At 38.7% G+C, this 20,446-nt stretch overlaps 1 protein-coding gene across 1 annotated transcript; it reads right to left on the bottom strand.

Annotated features, from left to right (window-relative positions):
- Positions 1 to 6,960: 6,960 nt before the first annotated feature.
- On the bottom strand, positions 6,961 to 8,162 carry LOC107092096 (olfactory receptor 1J4-like). Its single transcript, XM_015386384.1, has one exon. The coding sequence runs from the start codon at positions 8,071 to 8,073 to the stop codon at positions 7,102 to 7,104; it is 972 nt and encodes a 323-aa protein (XP_015241870.1). The 5' UTR covers positions 8,074 to 8,162; the 3' UTR covers positions 6,961 to 7,101.
- Between the last annotated feature and the right edge of the window lie 12,284 nt (positions 8,163 to 20,446).

The raw sequence follows: 20,446 nt of genomic DNA, 5'->3' as shown, positions 1-20,446 counted from the left end.
CCAGGCCGGTGTTTTTTGAACCACTGTCCTGCTCTGTAAAATGTTTCAGAAAGAGTTCTGTGGAATGCTTTTCTCAAAACTTACTCTTCTGTTGTTTAAGATACTTTATAATTCCTCCTTTTGTAAATCCAGACAGGATTCCTAAACTGATGATGAGTTTAAAGGTTAAGGCATCTTTCTTCCTGGCAACAGTTTATAGAGTTCATACAAAAGTTTATAAACACATTCACTCAGTGGGTGATATTCTGATTTGTGCCACATTGGTCATATAGAGTCATTGCCCATCGCCCATTAATTCCAATAAATCCCTCTCACATTTTTAGGGTCTTTACTTTTAACATTCACCTCCTTCTCCTCTGTTTTGTTTCAAGCTTTGTCTTTTTTTCTGCTCCCACTAGCCTTTTCTATTCCTCCTTTTAGTCCTTTTCTATTCCTCTGCTATCTCCTTCCTGTTTGGCTCTCCATATTCCATAAACAATTCTATCTTTATTTCCAATTCCTGGAACCTTTTAGTTAGTTGAAAAGTATTTTCTTCATCTTCTTCTGCTCTTCTTTCTGTTGTACCTCTCCTCCCTATTAGCATCTCTTTTCTGACCCACATTCAATACATCTTTCAATTTTTAGCTTCAGCTGAAAGATGGGAAACATTTCTCCAATGTTTGTGCAACTAGGACTGTTAGGCAGTGGATCTTAAATCACCATGCCCTTTTATTATAGGCACTGTTGTCAACTCATCTCCTTCAGTGGTGTCTGGGATTTCTTTGATCTTGAAATCAGTGGTATCACTAGAAAATCAGTTAGTGAAATGACATCTGGTCAGGTTTACCACGTTTGAATTTCTATTTCTCCTTTTTAAATTCTCCACCAATTCCCAGCAAGCCCAGTTTTTTTTTGAGCCCTGGAAGTCCGTGATTCTTTGGTCTCATATTCAGTGTCATCACCATAAAAGTAGTAACTGAAATGACTGCCAGGCATCCCACTGACGTTAGGCGCATTATTTCAGCTGCCAGGGGGCCCTGCCGTGGGGCACTGCCTTCTATCTCTGTGGAAAGATAGGAGCCACGTTTAGGAAAAAGAGGGAAAAAAAACATATTTCACACTTTATCCTTGACAGGGTACAGTTTGAGATATCAAAAAACACCTCAGCAAAAGAAAAGCACATACAACATGAGACAAACATTTCAGTAGAGGTAGGAGAGTGGCATGTGAGTCTATCTGGTATCTGAGCATCAGTTTTGTGTGTGTGTGTGTGTGTGTGTGTGGTGGTGGGGTGGTGGGGGGGTGCATCCATGAACGCTATCCAGAGGCCATTGTCCTTGATAAGTTCGAAGTTTATCACCTGGGGCTATAGTTCTGAAACCATCCACAGGTGTCTACGGATAGGGGGGAGCTGGCAGTTCTGGTCTCTTCCGCCATAACATCAAGGAGAGTTTTGATAACAGGGAGGCTGAAATCCAAAATAAATTTTTATTTTGAGAGCAAGCTGCACAGAATTATTGGTCAGCCTTGAGTCTATTTTTTGCTGGGCTCCACATGGCGAATCCAGTATTCCAAATTGGTTGGGCTTTTCCGCTTTAAAGCGAGCATGCAGATCCAAGAAATTATCCAATCTAACGTTTGAATTTAACCACCTTAGCCAGCTTGCATTCAATCATAACCAGCATACAGCTCAGCTCATGGTCCTGCTCATTCACAGCCTTTACGAGCGTGTCAGCCGCTGCTGACAACATGATCAATGCCCAAATTCCCGGAGAAACCCACCCCAATCCCAATCTGCCCCCTAAGCACTAAACCTTAAAGGAATAGTACACCCAAAACATGATTAGCCTTCATTTTCTACTCACCCCCATGCTGAACAACACTCTGGAGTACTTTTTTGATATCTCAAATGCATCTGGAGATCTGGGAGGCTTCTTGCTGTCTGCTGACATTCAAATAATGGAGGTGCCCAGCGCCCAAGGCAGAAAGGTCCATAAAAGTCCACAAAAAACGTTTCAATATTCCTCCATACTGCTCGTCCAATGTATTCCAAGTTTCCTGAGTGGGTAGCATCCAGAATTTACTCGAAAAAAAGTCATTTAGAATGTTTTTAGAGCATAAACAGTAGTGTATAGGATTTCCTGAAAGCGCGCACATGCGCGATCACGACGCTACGGAAGCCGGCAGACCAAACCAGCGCATTCAGCTCGGCAAAGAACTCATGCTCTTCCTCAACACTGAAGTCCTCAGACATTTTTCTTTCGTTGTTTCTTTCTTTGCACAGGTAAACAGCACATTTCTTCTTCTACGCTTGCATTATTGGAAGAGCAGACGCTGAATGCGCACTTTCATCTGGTTTGGTCTGCCGGCTTCCGTAGCGTCGTGATCGCGCATGTGCGCGCTTTCAGGAAATCCTATACACTACTGTTTATGCTCTAAAAACATTCTAAATGACTTTGTTTCGAGTAAATTCTGGATGCTACCCACATAGGAAACTTGGAATACATTGGACGAGCAGTATGGAGGAATATTGACACGTTTTTTGTGGACTTTTATGGACCTTTCTGCCTCGGGCGCTGGGCACCTCCATTATTTGAATGTCAGCAGACAGCAAGAAGCCTCCCAGATCTCCAGATGCATTTGAGATATCAAAAAAGTACTCCAGGGTGTTGTTCAGCATGGGGGTGAGTAGAAAATGAAGGCTAATCATGTTTTGGGTGTACTATTCCTTTAAATATCAATTGCCACTCCAAATGTTTTCACACTCACAGCTGTGGAATGTGTCTGAATTGAAGGTTGAGGGGGTATAAAGTGAAAAGGAAGGCAACTGTCGGTATAGGAATTCAGGTTCTTCCCTGTTGGATCATAATGTTTCTTCTTGTTTCTAACTAGTTATTTTCTGTCAGTTGGAAGAAGATGCAGCAAGCCAGTTGAATTTGCATTTGAATGGGCTGACTGGTCCACTCGCCCTGAAAACGACAGGGTTTGGTATGGTCCTTAATATGGTGTATCAGCCACTGGAAAGCGCAAACAAAGGGTTAGTGCATAGGGTTAGTGTTTAGGGGCTGGGACGGGATTGGCTCCCAGACTGTCACTTTTTAAATTTCTTTAGCACTACACACCTTAGATTTTATGGGAAAGTCCACAACCACCGTTGGGGGTCTAGCTGTCATTTTACATTTTCCTACTTCAACAACACGAAAAAGATGTAACAACTTGGAAGACAGTTAAATTAGTAGAAATGTGTTCTTCAGGCAATTATTAAAAAACATTCTTCGACATGGTGCTGATTATCCTTCAAAATGTTTGAACTGATGTATCGTACTGTAAGTCTGTTTGTAGCCCATGCTTTTATTTTGTAAGCACCTCTGAATCTAATACAAACCTTTGTGGTAATGCAAACTGATATGTTATCTGAGGTAGACAGTCAACACTACATACAACACTACGACTAATTGTATTACCTGCTGCTAACTTTACTACTCTGCTGCCAAATCTGTAACCACTCTTATCAAGAAAATGATGGAAGTTAGCCATTGGTACTAGCTGTTCTATATCCACACAGACACCAGCAGCTACTATCCTCTGCCAATAGGAGAAAAGGGTAAGCAATTCCAAAACCCAACCCCACTGTTTCTACATTTACAGCTCCACATTGGAGAAAAAAAAAAGTAGTAGAAAATTAATGGCAAAAATGCATAAGGTAAAGGAAAAAGAGGAGACAGTGAAATGCAAAAAAAAAACAAAGGCTTGGAAAATGAAAAAATATAAATTTAGATTTTTTGATAAAAACACAGGAAAAAAGAAAGGGATAATATACAGTATGATGTTCTTGGTAGAAAATGCATTTATAAGGAGATGAAAAAAAAAATAAATACAATGCATATATTTCTTCTCTTATTTTCCATTATGTAAATTTTGGTCCTTCGTAGTGCCTCCTTTGTGGCAACATAGACGGCAGAAACGTTTGTGTCTGTTGGCACCTGTCTCTAAGAAATTCTGAAAAGGAAGTATAAAAAGCTGCCATAGTTAGGTTTCTGATTTAAATTAAAGGCATATTTATGAAGATAGCCTGGACCTGCTGGAGACCTCTTCCTGTTAACAGGGAGTTTTCCTCCCTACTGTCACTACATGCATGCCTGGTGTGAGGGATTGCTTTTTAGTTAATGAGTTGATGCAATCATCTGATTTTCCTTTAGACAGAAAACTTTGAACCAATCAAACTGTATGAAATGTTGAATTGTCTCTGTAAAGTGCCTTGAGACCGGCAAAATATGGTGGGCACACACCGTCTACTGAACTGAAAATGTAAAATTGGAAGATCTGAATCTACTCTGCACCTAAAACAGTTTGCATGTGTTTTAAGGCGTGCAAACCGTCTTGAAATCAGGCCCCAAGGGTATTTACATTTTAGATCACTTTCAAATGCTCAAGTCTCTTTGCTGATTTCCTTATTAGGTTATTCTTTAGTTTACTTTTATTCTTATATTGTTTTTAGGATTTTGCGGTTTTCTGGGAGATCTAATTTTAAAGTTTTTTTGTACTTTTCTTCATAAATGTATGTCACTGAGTACTCCTGCTCAGAACAAACTCCTGCACCTTCACAATGTATGTTTATTAACCAAAAATAAACCAACTGTATTCATAAAGCACTATAAAACCAGGCACAGTTTGACGCATTAAAGTGGTTAAAATAAATCAAAAAATCTGAAATAAATAAATAAAATATAGAAATAAGTGATCCAACGAAAGTAAAAACATGAAACACACCGCTGACAAGAAGGAAGTAAAAACAAAGTAACACCTGTTTAAGAGTCAAAGAGAAGAATATTCTATTCTACTGAAGACAGACATTTTGCAATTACAAACTATTTGCAATAACAAAGCCTTTTGGAAGTTAAGAGCTGCAAAACAGGATCTCCCCTGAGCTGCATGTACAACTGATATTACTTCAGAGCCTTACTCCCATAGCATTTGAGAATTCTCCCATTAGAGGGTGTCTGTGGAGAGGCAAGGGATTTAGGCATCAGAGCTTGGTTTCAGCTGTGATTAATAGTGGCCCTTACAGCAACACAAACAAAGCTGGTAGCTCAGGGGAGATTCACGGAAGGGGAGAATCACTGGAAGAATCTTCAATTTTTTTCAACTATTCTTTAAAATTAATTTAAGTTTTTTTATCTCATGGCTGTGACACACCAATACTGTAGGTCTGATGTGAGCAAATACAAGCCTCTCTCTGATTTTCAATGCTTGAGGTGAGAGCCATAGGCCTATCAATATTTGTTGGGTCTTTTTGCCCTGACAACAGGCTGACATTATTGGGCTGGCGGGAGAAATCAGGTGGACCACGGATGTTGACTGGTTGCTTAACATTTGGGAGTGATATGTTGGACTGACCGTGACAAGCAGGAGCACAGGTGTTGGACACCTCTACTCCTCATTGATTGGAGTGGAGGCATCACGCATACCATCTGTGAGTGGAAAGGAGATCTCGGCTAGAAATGGTCTTAAGGCAGTGCAAAGCAGGTTTATTTATACAACACAATTCAGTACAAGACAACTGCTTTACATTAATTAAACAATAACATAGAATTAAAGTAAAAGAAAAATAAAAAGCAAATAAAACAAATAAAATGGTTGGACCACAAACTTAAACTCTCTCTCTTCCTTAAATATTCATATATAGTAAAATGGTAACTGTCCTGTATTTCATATAGCACTTTTTCAGGTCAGAAGATCAAAAGCTGACCAAAGCGCTTTACAGTAAATTTAGTAATTCGCCCATTCATGCACACACTCATGGTGGCAAGCTACATAGTAGGCACAGCTGCCCTGGGGCTCACTGACAGAAGAGAGGCTGCTGTACACTGGCACAACCGGGACCTCTGACCACCATCAGTAGGCCAGGAAGGTGAAGTGTCTTGCCCTAGGACACTATGACACTTAAAAGCCAGAGCTGGGGCTTGAACCAACTATCCTCTGGTTGCAGAACAAACTCCTGCATTTAATGCCACTGCAGCAGCTCCAAAAAATACTGGAGCTCCTTATTAAGTTAATTTAAATCTTGATAAACACAGCAAATATTTGAGTAAAAAAAAAAAAAGCTACATTCCCATCTAAAAACATCTTTAATGTTCATATTGTGTCACAGAAACAGTCATATACCAGTTTTTAATCACAATTTTTGCTACTTGGTCCATGTTTGCTGCCTGAGCTTGACATTTCTGCTTCGACCTGCAGTAAATCATGCAAAATGGCGGACCAAGAAGGATACACTGGAGCCATCCTTCAAATTTTGAGAGAGGAAGACACATTTGCAGACCTTATTTGAAGGATCCTTTGAAGGATTTGTGAATATGGATGGGCCTTGTCGCTGCACTTTGTCTTAATTAGCCTTTAAATCAAAACTTTCGAGGGGGATTCTGCTGTTAAATTGAGACACACTGAGTACCTTACCTGTCATGAACCTCACAGCATTTCACTGTGGGAGAAAATGTATCGTGTAAGATGACACTGTCGTGGCCTACTCTTCTTTTGTCTTCTCCTTTTCCCAACAACTGAAGGGCCTTTGTAAACATTTTAAATGTTATATGTAAGGTAGAGGAATATAATAATTTAAGTCTTTGGTTTTCCCTGTTTATCTTAGCTAGAACTCTTATTTTATTTATTTTATGTACGTTTGCTTTATCTTTCAGATTGTTTGTTTGTTGTTTTGGAATGTGTCAACCCAGAAGCTAAAACCAGCTACTTCTTTGTGATTGAACTGAAAAAGAAATTTCAATATTTAAATCAAAGCACTGACAGGCAGCTTGGCAACAACTGCGGCTGCTTGGCAAGGATGGATGACCTTGATGATCAAGGAGATTCAAGCCATGATTTGGCTTAGACAGCTCTTGACATGCAATAACAGACACACAAAAAAACTCAAAATAAAATGAGAAAAGCTATTTTTTATTTTTCACCCCTTTAAAATTAGGCCTTGTGATTTGTCACTTGTAATTTACAAACGGAATATGAAATCACATTAACACAATAGTTTCTTCTGATATTGTGATAATCTTAAAAAATATATAGATTTTCAGGACCAGGTTTTCAGTTATACTTAAAAAGAAATAATTATGATTAATCATTAGCTGGTAAAACTTGAGCTTTTTGTCCAGTTATTCTGTAGACTAGTGTTAATAAACACTCTCTGATGTCTTTAGCTCTTAGGCAGTAGATAAGTGGGTTTATCATTGGAGGGACAAGGCTATAGCACATTATAATAACTATTCTCAAATCAGCACTAAATGTAATCCCAACTTGGCTAGCAAAATACACAAAACATCGAGGTACATAATACAGTGAGATAATAATTAACTGAGTACTACATGTAGACAGAGACTTAAAACATTTTTTTGGACCTACTACCTTACTTATTTCTATAAATATTGAGAAATAGGAGAAAACAATAAATGCCAAAGGTACTAACAGTGTAATCATTGCCCCCACAAAAGCAGGAAAAGAATAAGGAGCTCTGTCTGTGCAGGCCAGAACTGTTATTCCTATATGATCACAGTAACAGTGATGAATAACATTTGATGCACAGTAAGGAAGAGGATATGCTCTAATGACTAACATTAAAGGGAACCCCATAGTAATAATCCATGCAGTCATGCTGAGAATGTGGACTGTGTTTTTTTTAAGGACTGTTGTATATCGGAGAGGATGACAAATAGCAACATACCTGTCGAAAGCCATCAGGAAGAAAATAAAAGAATTAACAGAGCCTAAATAGTGTACAAAGTACATCTGGACAAAACAACCAGTAAAGGAAATGCTCTCTGACTGAAACCAGTATCTACTGATGATTTTAGGTAAAGTTGTTGTGCTGAAGAGAAGATCGCAGGCAGATACATTTAAAATTATGTAATACATTGGTTTGTGAAGGCTCTGGTTAGTTGCAAATAAGAAAAACACAGTGATATTTGCAATAACAGTCACCACATAGACTAAGAATAAAACAAATGAAGCAATACAATAATATTCTGGATGAAGTCCAGGAAATCCAGTTAGTATAAATTCAGTTACTCTGCTTTGATTGCTCTCTGACATGATGAAAATACCTTCAAAAACTCAAAGCATCTAAGAAAAAAAAAAGAAAAATGAAACTATACAAAAACATTCATGTATTTGATATAATTTATATATATTTCAACTGATTCTATAATTTTCGTTCTATTAAATAAATAAAACTAACTTAAAAAATAAGTAAAATTGCAATTAGCTGTTTCATTTCAAGCATACCTTTCACAAGAATTTGCAACACAGCTGTAAGTTCTTAACAGATAGATGAATGCTCTAAATCCCTTTCTTTATTATACCTTTTGATGCAGGTGTGGTTATTTTTCATCCTCTTTGTTTTCTCCAGGGATTTCTGATGGGTTTTTTTTTTTCTAGCAATGTTACGTGGATGGTAGTTTACATCCTGAACATGATATGGGGTTTGATCTTGATTTGACTATTTTAGAGGAGGCGATACTTCCTCAAAATAAGTCAAGTAGTACCTTAATAACCTTGATTATATTAAGGTGACAGTAATTTCGTTGACAGTTATGTCATACTCCTGTTAGCAAGAATATACTCACAATTCTTTTCTTAATAACCGTTACTTTAGGTCCAAAAGACCAAGTTATTAGTTAAAACTTGAACAAGGTAATAGGCATAACTTTGGTCATAATTAGGGCTTGATCTTCAAAGATCCTACAAAACGAGGGCTAAATTGCATGAAAAAAATTGCAGAAAAGGCCTGTTGTGTGTGCAATGGATAAAATGTGAAAAACAATTCAGTCTCCCCTGTAATTAGATTAGTAAACTGTGTGTTTAACACTGTGACTGCTCTTCTTGTTAGTTTAAAAGTGGCCATAAACGTAACATTAAGTTTTAAGCCAAAGAGGTGGAGGTAATAATAACTATAAAAAAAAAACATACAATAGGAATGCATGTTATTTATATTGCACTTTAAATATGAGTATCTCAAAGTGCTTCAAACAAAAGTAGAACTTAATTTAAAGATAAATGAAATTAACAAAGATGTAATCTAAAAATTCAGACATCAGTCATTACACCTCAAAATGCTGACTGTCAGTTCCTCTCGACCTCCTCTCACAAGTGTCTGGACAAGGAAAGAGCCCTGTCTGATGTAAATGATTTTAAAATGTGCTAAATTAAAAAAAACAGAACTGATCCTGCAATAAATTTCAAGATTAATAAGTCCTTTTGTGGGTAATAATTATTAACGTTTTCATTTTGCGCTCCCAAACATTTATGATGCCACACAAGTAAGGTTGTCCCAATGTTTCCTCTCATTTTATACAGGCAAATCGCTCAGTATAAATAAACATGGAACTAGGGCTGGGCAATGAACTAATAAAATCAAGGGAAAGATTGAAATCCAACCTGTTTTTTTTTTAAAGAAATACATGTTTTCTTTCATTTTTATTAAGAAAAAAAATCTAATAATTGGATTTGGTAGAAAAATTTCTCAATTTTTAAGCCATTTCGCTGGCTATATCTTGCACCAACTATCACGTTTAATCTATACATTTAAAATGGTTTATAAAGATGAGAAATATTTTTCAGGCACTCTTCTTACCTAATTTAAAAATTCTAGCAGTCGGAAGGAAGTCAATTTAGATGGAAAAATAAAAATAAGATCCTACCGTATGACATATATCCATTTTGAATAAATCTATTTCCATATTTTGTCAGAAAAGAATATCTATCACTATTATTCCCACTTTTTATACATCAAAATATTGTGTTTGAGTGTGGGGGTGGGTATAGGGAGTGGGGGAATCTAGTGGTTTCATTTTATACTGCTGTTTTTTGCACCAGTGGGATCAAGAAAGCGGGTTGTTTAAATAGGCCTAAAATCCTTCATTTGCAATCAGAATTTATTTTAAAACATTGCTACATATATAGTGCGTTATCAAACAATAAAGGGAGATATAATAAATGCCATGTGCAAGCGACTTTGTTCTTGACGGTTATTTACTTTATAAAATTATGTATGATCTACCACATGTTTGTAGCACCAGCACCCTACGATGGTCTGTTTGTGTGAGCCAAAAGTGGATCTGGTGTTCCCACTATTCCCTTGGTTGCTTGCCAAGTTGTTTGACCCAGGCAGTCAGTGAGCGGTTTCCACTGTCACTAAAAGAGATTGTTCACAGGTTTAAATAGTTTCTTTGGCCAGGGGTAAAGGGTTATAAGTCAGGGAGGCTGACTTTGCAAATGTTGCGTTAAGATATGTTGACACCCAACACAAATTTCCCAGCTGGACTTAAAGATTCCCATGTTATCTCTATGTAAAAGCACGGACCTGGAGAGGCGCTTAAAGCAGCACTGAGAAACATTTGTAACCTAATAAATCCTCTCGAGTCCCTGTTTCTATCATCAACCCCTCAGTGTTTCAGGCCAAAACACCACACTTGCATCTTTCTATATCAAGACTTGGCATGGTGTCAGTCTCGCAGCTCTGTTCTTGATTTTGTGGTAAGATTAACAGCCTTAGAAATTTAACAGCAGCTAAATTTAAGACCATTGGCATCATAATTTCATACCAACCATGGCACTACTCACAGGACCATAGGGCACACATATATCCATCTCTTCAGATATTTTTTCCTGATAAGCGTCTTACAGCTGCTTTGAGATCTGGCAGTGTGCTTTAGCTGTTTGGTGCAGGACATGCGGAGGGCATGATGAAAAGGCAATTTCAAAAGAGTAGGGACAATACCACTGGAATATCACTTATTGCTAATTTAAATGTGTTACTCTTATCCTAATTCTATTTTACTTCTTTATATACATTGGGATAGGCATAAACACTGCAAGCAAAACTCTCCAGAGTCTGGTTAAAACATTCTAAAACCTGTAGTTATAATTGTGCCAGGGTACCACTCTTGCTATTTCTAGTTCATTTTATGGTTTTAGACCAGTTTAACCAGTTATCCAGTCTAGAAACAAAGCACCCAATTACAGGAAGAATTTTTAAGGTTGCACCAAAGTACTGTTTAAGGCCCATATTTGCGGAGATATATGTGAGCAAACGTCTATGTGGAGTCCACGCAAACTTGAGGTGGACCCCTAGCAGAAAGGTGTACACATAGCTAAATCTTTATAACTGGGAACCTTTGTCTCTTACTACAGTACTCAGGAAAGTAATTGTCACCTAGAAAAATAATTCATACCAAACAGTTTTAAATGTGACAGCGACTCTCTCTGCCTCATTGACCAGTGTGAGAAGAAATGGCACAAGGTTCCACACAACCATTTCTTTTCTTTTTATAAATCTAGAAGGCACAATCGTCCTATGATAGCATGGGAAATAAAGTCAATTGTCATGAGAAGGCTGAACTGTACAGGCAGACTCAGCAGGACTAAAAGTATGTGCACAGTCCATTCAAGTGTATGGTGAAGAGCACTCTGAATGACCTGCATATGAAGGCCCCTTGCTTTAGCTACTGCCCGTACTACTGTTTAGTATGCTACCCATATGTGCTTCAGAAGCTATATACATATATTTTTTTTATATATGGTCAAGAAAGTTTTTATGCTGCAGTTTAACATCTTTATGAAGGTTAACATATAAAAGCCTTTTTTAAGTAGAAACTGACCTCAGATTTTTTTAGGTGGTTTTACAGAGTTTTTTTTTTGTCTTTTCTATAAAATTAACATCAGCACAATGTTAGGCATTAATTTCCCTACAACCCCCAGAGAGCTCAATGGGAGTAATACCCAGATTTAATAATGCTAATAGCTTAGGATTCCCACTTGAGTAGACACGTGTATTTTATGGAAAGCCATGAGAATTTAAATTGTTGGTAATAGAGGAGTGCTAATATCCCCAGTGTTCAATGGAGGTCTCCGAGCGTATGTTTTATTTTACCTGAGTGGATTTTATTAACCACACAGCTCCTACAGTCTATCCTAGTAATAGGTGCAGATTTTGGGTCTTTTTTATATTAAAAAAACAAGATTGAACTTACAGATTTTGTTATAAGTCATCATTAATGGCAGGAATTGTTTTAGAACAGTAATAGCATAGTTAAATGGGTAGAATGATTTGTAATGTTTAACCACACTGAAAGGTCATACATTTTTCTATTTTAACCCTTTTAAATTAATACTCATTTCAAACCGACAGTAACATTCTATTAAACAAAATGTGGCCTGTAGAGTATAACGATAAATTATGGGTTTTTAATAAAAAATAAAATGTTACTAGCTTTAAAATGTTGAAGCATTTAGCCTTTTTTGAATTGAGAAAGTTTTGGAAGAATAAAAGAGAATTATTATGGTGTCTATGGTGCCTGTGGATGTACATTTATAATGTTGAACATTTAAAATTTTAGGCTAGAATCAAGTTGTTGTTTCTTATACCAATTCTATATCTAAGTTTGGAAAAAACATTTTTTGACAAAAGTTAAGGAATAATGTTGCATAAGGTTGCATAAGGTTGCGTTTAAGATAAGAATACACCAATGTCCCTCTTTGGGAAACCTTTGATTACACTTGCACTCTAATTAGACCCTTGAGAAGACTACTAACATGAGACCTAGCTTCCTGATGACATTCATTTGTGCTTTTGTTTTTTCTTTGACTGTAAGATGTTTAATAAAACTAAAAAGTAAATCTTAAAGCTCTGAATTATCTCACTGCTGATTAAGAATAAAAGGTTTCAAACTCATAAGAAGTCATAAGGGGAAATAAACAGTACATGGCTTAATATGAGAAATAAGTGACTGATATATGATTTTAGGTGGAATTTATGTGTGATAAGTATGTTTTTGTATGTTTCCATCTGTTCATCCATCTATTTTCTATAACTGTTGTGCATCACGGCCAACAGCGAGGTGTTACAGCTGTCTGTCTCTATGCAAAAGGCATGGTACATAATAGACAGGTTGTGACATGGTGACTTATTATAAATATGAAAAAAAAAGTTTTCACTGTAAAAATGTAATATTTTGGTCTTAAGGGTAGCTCTTGTCAAAAAATAACAGATAATATTTATTCCATTGTTTGTAGCTATCAAACATTGCAGTCAAGTTTTTCTAATTTTTAATCTGGAGGCAGTTTTCTTTTAAAGGAAAGTCAACAGATTGCATCAAGTCATTCACTTGAAGTTTCAGCTTCACTGATAGTTTGGTTTCGACTCGTTAATTTGTTGTTTATAGATATTTTGCATGTTAAGAAACAGACTATAGAGCTGTATGTTTTATTAAGGATGTCGCCAAATGTTTTTTTTAATCTAACTTCTTCAACTCCATAGTTACTTGAATGGATAATAAGTTGTTTAACCAAAGGTAAGTTTAGATATTATTAAAGTTCAAATAATGATTTAACAACCAGAGGTCAATATTACATAAATAAAATCATTCTGTATGTTTCTGAGAGGATAGAAGTTCTTTACCTTTGAGCATAATTAACTTGTGACAGTGCTGCCATCAGCTGGAGAAAATGAAATACACAGCTAGTCTGATTAAATGCATCTTATCATTTGTTCATTTAGGTAACTTCTATATTGTACCTAGGGTGAAGCATTATTTATTGTATACATGGATTAGGGATACTATTTTGATTATGACAGACAAAGGACATTTTTTTGTTTCTTATCATGGCCAATGTTGAAAGGGTAGGATACATTAGTCAGCAGGCCAGTTATTTGTCATGAAAGCATGTGCTTAAGAAGCAGGAATAATGAGCAAATGACGTAAGCAACTTTAACAAAGACCAATATAAAAAAAAGTATTTTCAGTTTGGACATAAAATCCTCTATACAGCAGTCTTGTAGTGTGTTATCTGTGTGCTGTGCTAAAAGTCTATCAAAAAAAGGGACCATTATTGGTAAATCAGCAACTCTACCTATATATATATATATATATATATATTTTTTTTTTTTTTTCTTTTTAAACTCTTCCTCAACCCCACGGGCAATCTCCCTTTTTCCTCCAAGCCTGGATTTGCTGTTTCTAGAACTGTACTTTTCTGATGTCTGATGTATTGCTGGGAATTGCTGTGACCAGTCCTCTAGTTTGGGGGTCACTGGCCTGAGTGCACACGCACCAATTAGTAAACCTTCAAGGTTTTCTCCAGCTCTTCTCTGAGCCCCTGGTACTTCTCTAGTTTCTTATGTTCCTTTTTTCTGATGTTGCAGTCATCCTGGTATTGCTATGTCAACCACGACGGCTTTCCTCTGCTTTTTGTCCACCAACACAATGTTCAATTGGTTTGCCATCACCATTCGGTAAATCTGTATCTGGAAGTCCCACAATATCTTGGCTCGGTCATTCTCTACCATCTTTGAAAGTGTGCCAGCTGATACTCTGTACCACTGTTCCTGTACACTATTCCAGCCACTTGGTTATGGCGCTCCATGTAAGCTTTCCCTGCCAGCCTCTTACACCCTGCAGTTATGTGCTGGATTGTCTCAGGAGCCTCTTCGCACAGTCTGCACCTGGGGTCTTGTCTGATGTGGTAGATCTGGGCCTCCATTGCTCTGGTGCTCAGGCCCTTCTCCTGTGCAGCCATGATTAGTTCCTCTATGCTGTCCTTAGTCCGGCTTTGTATAGCCATTGGTAGGATTTTCTGATATCCGCCTCTTCGGTTATGTTTCGGTCGTAAATCTCGTGTAGGGGCTTATCCTCCCATGATGGAACCTCCAGCACATCTTCTGTTCCCCATTGTCTGAGACATTTACTAAGCATGTCCTCTGTTGTAGCCTTGTCCTTGATGTACTTATGGATCTTGGATTTTTCATCCTGGATAGTGTCTCTCACGCTCACTAGTCCTCAGCCTCCTTCCTTACAGCTAGGGTACAGTCTCAGGGTGCTGGATTTGGGGTGGTACTCTCTGTGCATGGTTAGGAGCTTTCATGTCTTAACATCTGTGGCCTATATCTCATCCTTTGGCCAGCTTATTATTCCTGCAGGGTATCTGATTACTGGTAGAGCGTAGCTTTTTATTGCCCAAGACTTACTCCTGCCTTTGGGCTATTTTCTTAGGACCTGCCTTACTCACTGGAGGTATTCATCACCGCTTTCCTTGTCATCTCTTTGAGGTTGCCACATTCTTGTGGGATTCAGATATACTTCTAACTGTCCTCAATGTCTGCTATTGTTCCTTCTGGGAGTGAGATCCCCTCTGTGTGGCCTAACTTCCCTCTCTTAGTCACCAGCCGACCACACTTCTATAGTCCAAATGACATCCCAATGTCTGTGCTGTAGATCCATGGGTATGGATTAGTGAGAAGATGTCTCAATCATTTTTAGCCTACGGCTTGATATCATCCATGTAGAGGACATGACTGATGGTGGCCCCGTTCCTGAGTCGGTATCTGTTGCCAGTCTTGTTGATTATTTGGCTGAGGGGGTTCAGACCTATTCAGAACAGCAGTGGGGAAAGGACATCTCCTTGGTATAAGCCACATTTGATGGAGACTGGAGCAAGTGTATTGCCATCGGCCTCAAGTGTGGTTTTCCACAACCTCATTGAGTTTGCAATGAAGGCTCTTAAAGTCCTGTTGATGTTGTTTAGCTCCAACTATTCAATGATCCAATGGTGTGGCACTGAGTCGTAGGCTTTCTTGTAATCAATAAAGCAAGTGCTCAGTTTAGTGTTTCGGGTTCTGTGGTCTCAGGCGACTGTTCTGTCTACCAGGAGCTGATGTTTGGCACCTCTTGTATTTTTGCCGATTGCCTTTTGAACTGTGCTCATATATGGATCCATGTGCCCACTTATCTTAATGGCTATGATCCTAGGCATGAGCTTTTATGTTGTGGAGAGGCAGCTTATTGGCCAATAGTTGGATGGGACTGTATCCTTTGAGGGATCCTTCAAGATCAGGATTGTGCGCCCTTCGGTTAGCTATTCAGGGTAGTCCCCATCTTTCAGCAGCTGGATTATTTGTGCTGCAAAGCGTTCATGGAGTGCCATGAGTTTGTTAAGCCAGTAGGTGTACAGTGGGGGAAATAAGTATTTGACCCCTTGCTGATTTTGCAGGTTTGCCCACTTNCTTGTGCTTGTTTCCTTTCCACTTGGCTTCCTTCTAGTTAGTTCCACTCACACCTCATCCATATTCAGACAATCCTTTATTCTGTTCCCCTTATTAATCCACCTTTGCAGTGACTCAGTGCTGGTTCCTTGTTGTTGTTAGTTGCTTCCTCGTCTCTGGCCCCCCACATGAGTTTTCCCTGATGTTCTTTGGTTCTTTATATTTTGTATTTTTGCATTTTTGGATGTCTGCCTGGGTTTCCCATTTAAATCAACAAGAACTCATGTGTGCTTCACTCATCTCTGCATTTGGGTCCTCAAGCAACTTTGTCACCATTGCTGACAGAAGGAACCAGCCAAAAGTATGGATCCAGCAGAGTCAAACACTGGAGGCATCATGAGAGATTTTTTTGAAGAACATTCAGATTGCTCTATACAACATTGCCACTCTCACCCCACCTTGGAGAAGGGTAAACGCTATGCAGAACTTGAAAAGATTTTAACTCCCCAAACTATTCTCCTGTCAACTCAAGAGTTACTGGACATTTTTGAAGAGGTGGAGTGGAACCAAAAGGCTGTTGTTGCTCAGCTTTTTAATAAACCTCCTCCACCTCGACCACAATCACCCGCAGAAGCTGTCTGTTTAACACCTCCTTCAAATGTTTCACCCACGTCTTTGGATTCCACTTCACCCTCACCCTCTGCAGGGCCTCATAAACAGACTTTAAAGTGCAACCACCGCCGTTGGTGAAGAAATCCAACTTCCTCCCCGGTGGGTCAGCCTGACACCTCCACTTCCTCTCCGGTGAGTCAGCCTAATGTCTCTACTTCCACTTCGGGGAGGTCAGTCTGACCCCACAACTTCCTCTCCGTTAGCGTTTCCACTCCCCAGTCAGAACCCTTTAGTATTTCCACTCCCCAGTCAGAACCCGTTAGCGTCTCCACTCCCTAGTCAGAACCGTATAGTGTTCCACCACAGTTAGATCCTCTTTAGGAGCAAGCTCTGTGCAATCCAGAGTTCCCTGAACCCCAGGAAGGATCAAATGGAAAAACTGAGAACTCTAAGCACTCCAAGGTGGTGAAACCTCCAAGTCCCCACATTGGGTGCTCCACGCCTTCAAGTCCCCTCATCAGGCGCTCCATGCCTCCAAGTCCCCTCAGCGGGCACTCCATGCCACCAGGTCCCACCAGCGGGCACTCCACGCCACCAGGTCCCACCAGCGGGCACTCCACACCACCAAGACACCTCAGCGTGCGCTCCATGCCTCAAAAGCCCCTCAGCGGGCGCTCCACACCTTCAAGGCCCATTAGCGGGCACTCCATGCCTCTTCGTAGGTCCCAAGCTAGGCCGCCTCTTCATAGGTCCCAAGCTGCGCCGCCTCTTCATAGGTCCCAAGCTGCGCCGCCTCTTCGTAGGTTCCAGTGCCACAGTTGGTGGCCCCTGAGGCTCCAGTGATGCAGTCAGCGGCCCCCAAGGTTCCTGTGCCACAGTCGGCGACCCCCAAGGTTCCTGTTGCAGAGATGCCGTCCTCCAAGGTTCTTGTTGCAGAGGGACCCTGTCCTCCAAGGTTCCTGCTGCAGAGACACTGTCCTCCAAGGTTCCTGCTGCAGAGATGCCGTCCTCCAAGGGCCCATTTTAGTATGTGTTATTTGAGTGTTCCCTTTTTGAGCAGAGTATAAATTCTTTTATGTCTGTAAGGTTCCCCCAGATTTGACTATACGGGTGTGGGCTCAGACCCTATTGTTCCCAGGAGACAAGCAGGTTCCTTCAATTCATTGCCCCTTATTTTAGAAATGTACAATATCTGCTTTACTGCTTCCATGTCTGTCTTCCTATCTGGCCTGTGTTTTTTAGAAAGGTACCCATTTGCTCTATCATCAGTTAGAATAATAGCGTTCCATATTCCTTACGGAAAATTGGTTGTTGTCTATCATGCCAAGGTTTTACAGAGCTGGTGAATATTACAGTATTGACAAGAAGACTTGTGATGGTCGAAGACAATACATGCATAACAAAGTCTGTGTTAAAGAACGGGTTATTCATTCCTCATTTCAAATTAGGACAACTATAACAGTGATTCTGGAACTTCTGCAGGTGACAGTGGGAAGAGATGAAGAAGAGGTCTGCAGTCTTTGTATCTTGAATTAAATGCCTATATCCAAAATAAGATAAAACCAACAAAATGCATGTTACTTTTCAAAAGCCCTGTTCAGACAGCTTTAACTTAACATAGAGCTTGTTTACACCATTGCATCACAACACCCTCAGAGGTTCATTACCAGGGATGAGTACTGAGAAGATGTCTCTCTGGAAGGCTCACTGGGACTCATCTTCCGTTGCTTCTTTGTAAACAATTAACTCACTAAACTAACAAGCAAAGTCTATATGAAAACAGTAACCAGGTACTGGTAACCATAACACAACAGTTTTCTTTTCAAAGTGGAAAAGTTTAAAAAGTATTTAATTACCTCATTGGGTGATGACATATTTCAAAGCCAACAGGCCTGCTTGATTTAAGGGGTTGCATTCAAGTCAATGAGTCCATGCAATCAGATGGTTATCTTTAGATAGAAAACTTTGAACTAATTTGACTATATGATCTGGTTGAATTGTCTCTATATAGTGCCCTGAGATTTGTTGTGAATTGGTACCATATATAAATAAACTGAATTGAATTGAACAAATCAAGCGACACACATTATTATTAAAATACCATAATTAGATTAAATGAAATTACAGAACACACTTAAAATATAAAACATATATAAACATACAACATTTCCATAAAATTGTCATGTAGGCTTACACTAATTCGGATAGTGCAAGTGGAAAATAAAAACCTTTTGAAGCACATATCAACAGCAGAGCACAACAAAGGTTTGAGGAAAAAGAAAGCTGTTTGCAGTCAGCAAATGGGTGCAACCTGGAGTACGCTTTCTACAACAACTCCACCGTTGTTAGTTCTAAACTATGTAGAAAAAATGACTGGTGACTTGTTGCCTTGGAAACCATATTCCACTCAGCAGTTTCTTGAGAAAAACAACTCTCTTACTTACACTTTTAACAGTTAAAGATATACATTAACATATAAGTAACTGGTTCCTTATTGAATTATTTAATAAGTAAACCATTTGGAAAAAATATTAGCTCATGAATCAAAATATTTAATCATGAGTGTTTGTTAAGATGTGTTATATAAAGATGTCAAATTGTTTAAGAACCCTGGACAGGTAAACTTTAAGACTGCACAAAGTTTGTAACCAGTTTTAGGGATGGTGTTTGCCTTAAAAGGAATAGTGCATAGAGTCAGCTATTGTTCCCAGCTTCAGGTCAGGCCCTCTGGCACCAGGATACCTGGTTCTGGTCCAAGGGAGGATGGTTGGTCAAGGGGTTTGTTGTGAGAAATACAATAAGATACACTTTGTATCTTTAAAAAGATTAGGTGACTTAGAAGGCTTTAGAGGGCTTCTGAAAATTTTTGAGGCAAAGAGGTAGGTTTTGTGCAATCTTTTGGATATATGCATTTCCTAAATAAGTATATTGAACTGAATCTTTAACTCCCGTTCATTTGTTTCTTCTCTCACTGTTAACCAAATGAATCATGGGGCGTGATGTAGGAACAGAAGTTCCTGATATTTCACCTTAACAAATTACTGAAAAAACAGCTTGACCAGCTAAAGCATTAGCTAAAATTTGGCCAAAGTACACCGGGCTTGCTTAAAAAAAAATACAGATTCATCACCGTGTAAGATAACAGCTGGCTGTCTAGTGTACCATTCGATTCCTGAAGCTAGTACTGAACAGTGCCTTACAATCTTACATCTTAATGGCTATATGAAGCTTCATATAAAAATGTAAAAATCAACTTTATGGTAAATAAAAAAAAAATGAGTATATCAGAAACCTTGCTTCTTGCTGAATTAAGTCTGGTGGATCTAGTGTCACCAGATGCTGTTGAGGTCCAACTACTGTACATATTTTTGAGGTGGATGCGAAAACACATGATCAGCGCCAAAAAGCATTATAAATTAGTTGTAGAAATGTCAGATTTTAATACAGTTTACAAAAATAATGTTTAAACATTATCGATTGGGATTAAGTAGCTGTTCCCTCACTTCCACCTAATATTAGATCAACCTGTCGCTTTCCCCTGTCTGTCCTGATTCTTCCTCTGTCATCTTCTCTTCTTTCTCTCCATCCTCACAGCTGAATTTAATTAATTTTATGTTAAGTAGGGTTAAAAAATACAGCAGTCAAACTACAATAAAAATTAATATTTAAATTTGAATGATCTTCTTGTTGGATAACAGTTACTGACTGGACACTGCATCTGATCTGACTTATCAGATACATCACAACACCACTGTATTGATACTGAATAAAACATTTAAACTCCAGTGTCCCCCTGCCAAACGTAACATGGGTCAC

The sequence above is a fragment of the Cyprinodon variegatus genome, unplaced genomic scaffold (assembly GCF_000732505.1).
Source record: "Cyprinodon variegatus isolate N-32 unplaced genomic scaffold, C_variegatus-1.0 Scaffold367, whole genome shotgun sequence".
NCBI classification, from domain to species: domain Eukaryota; kingdom Metazoa; phylum Chordata; class Actinopteri; order Cyprinodontiformes; family Cyprinodontidae; genus Cyprinodon; species Cyprinodon variegatus.
Note: the sequence above shows the minus strand (reverse complement) of the source record. Positions and strands in the feature narration are given on the sequence as shown.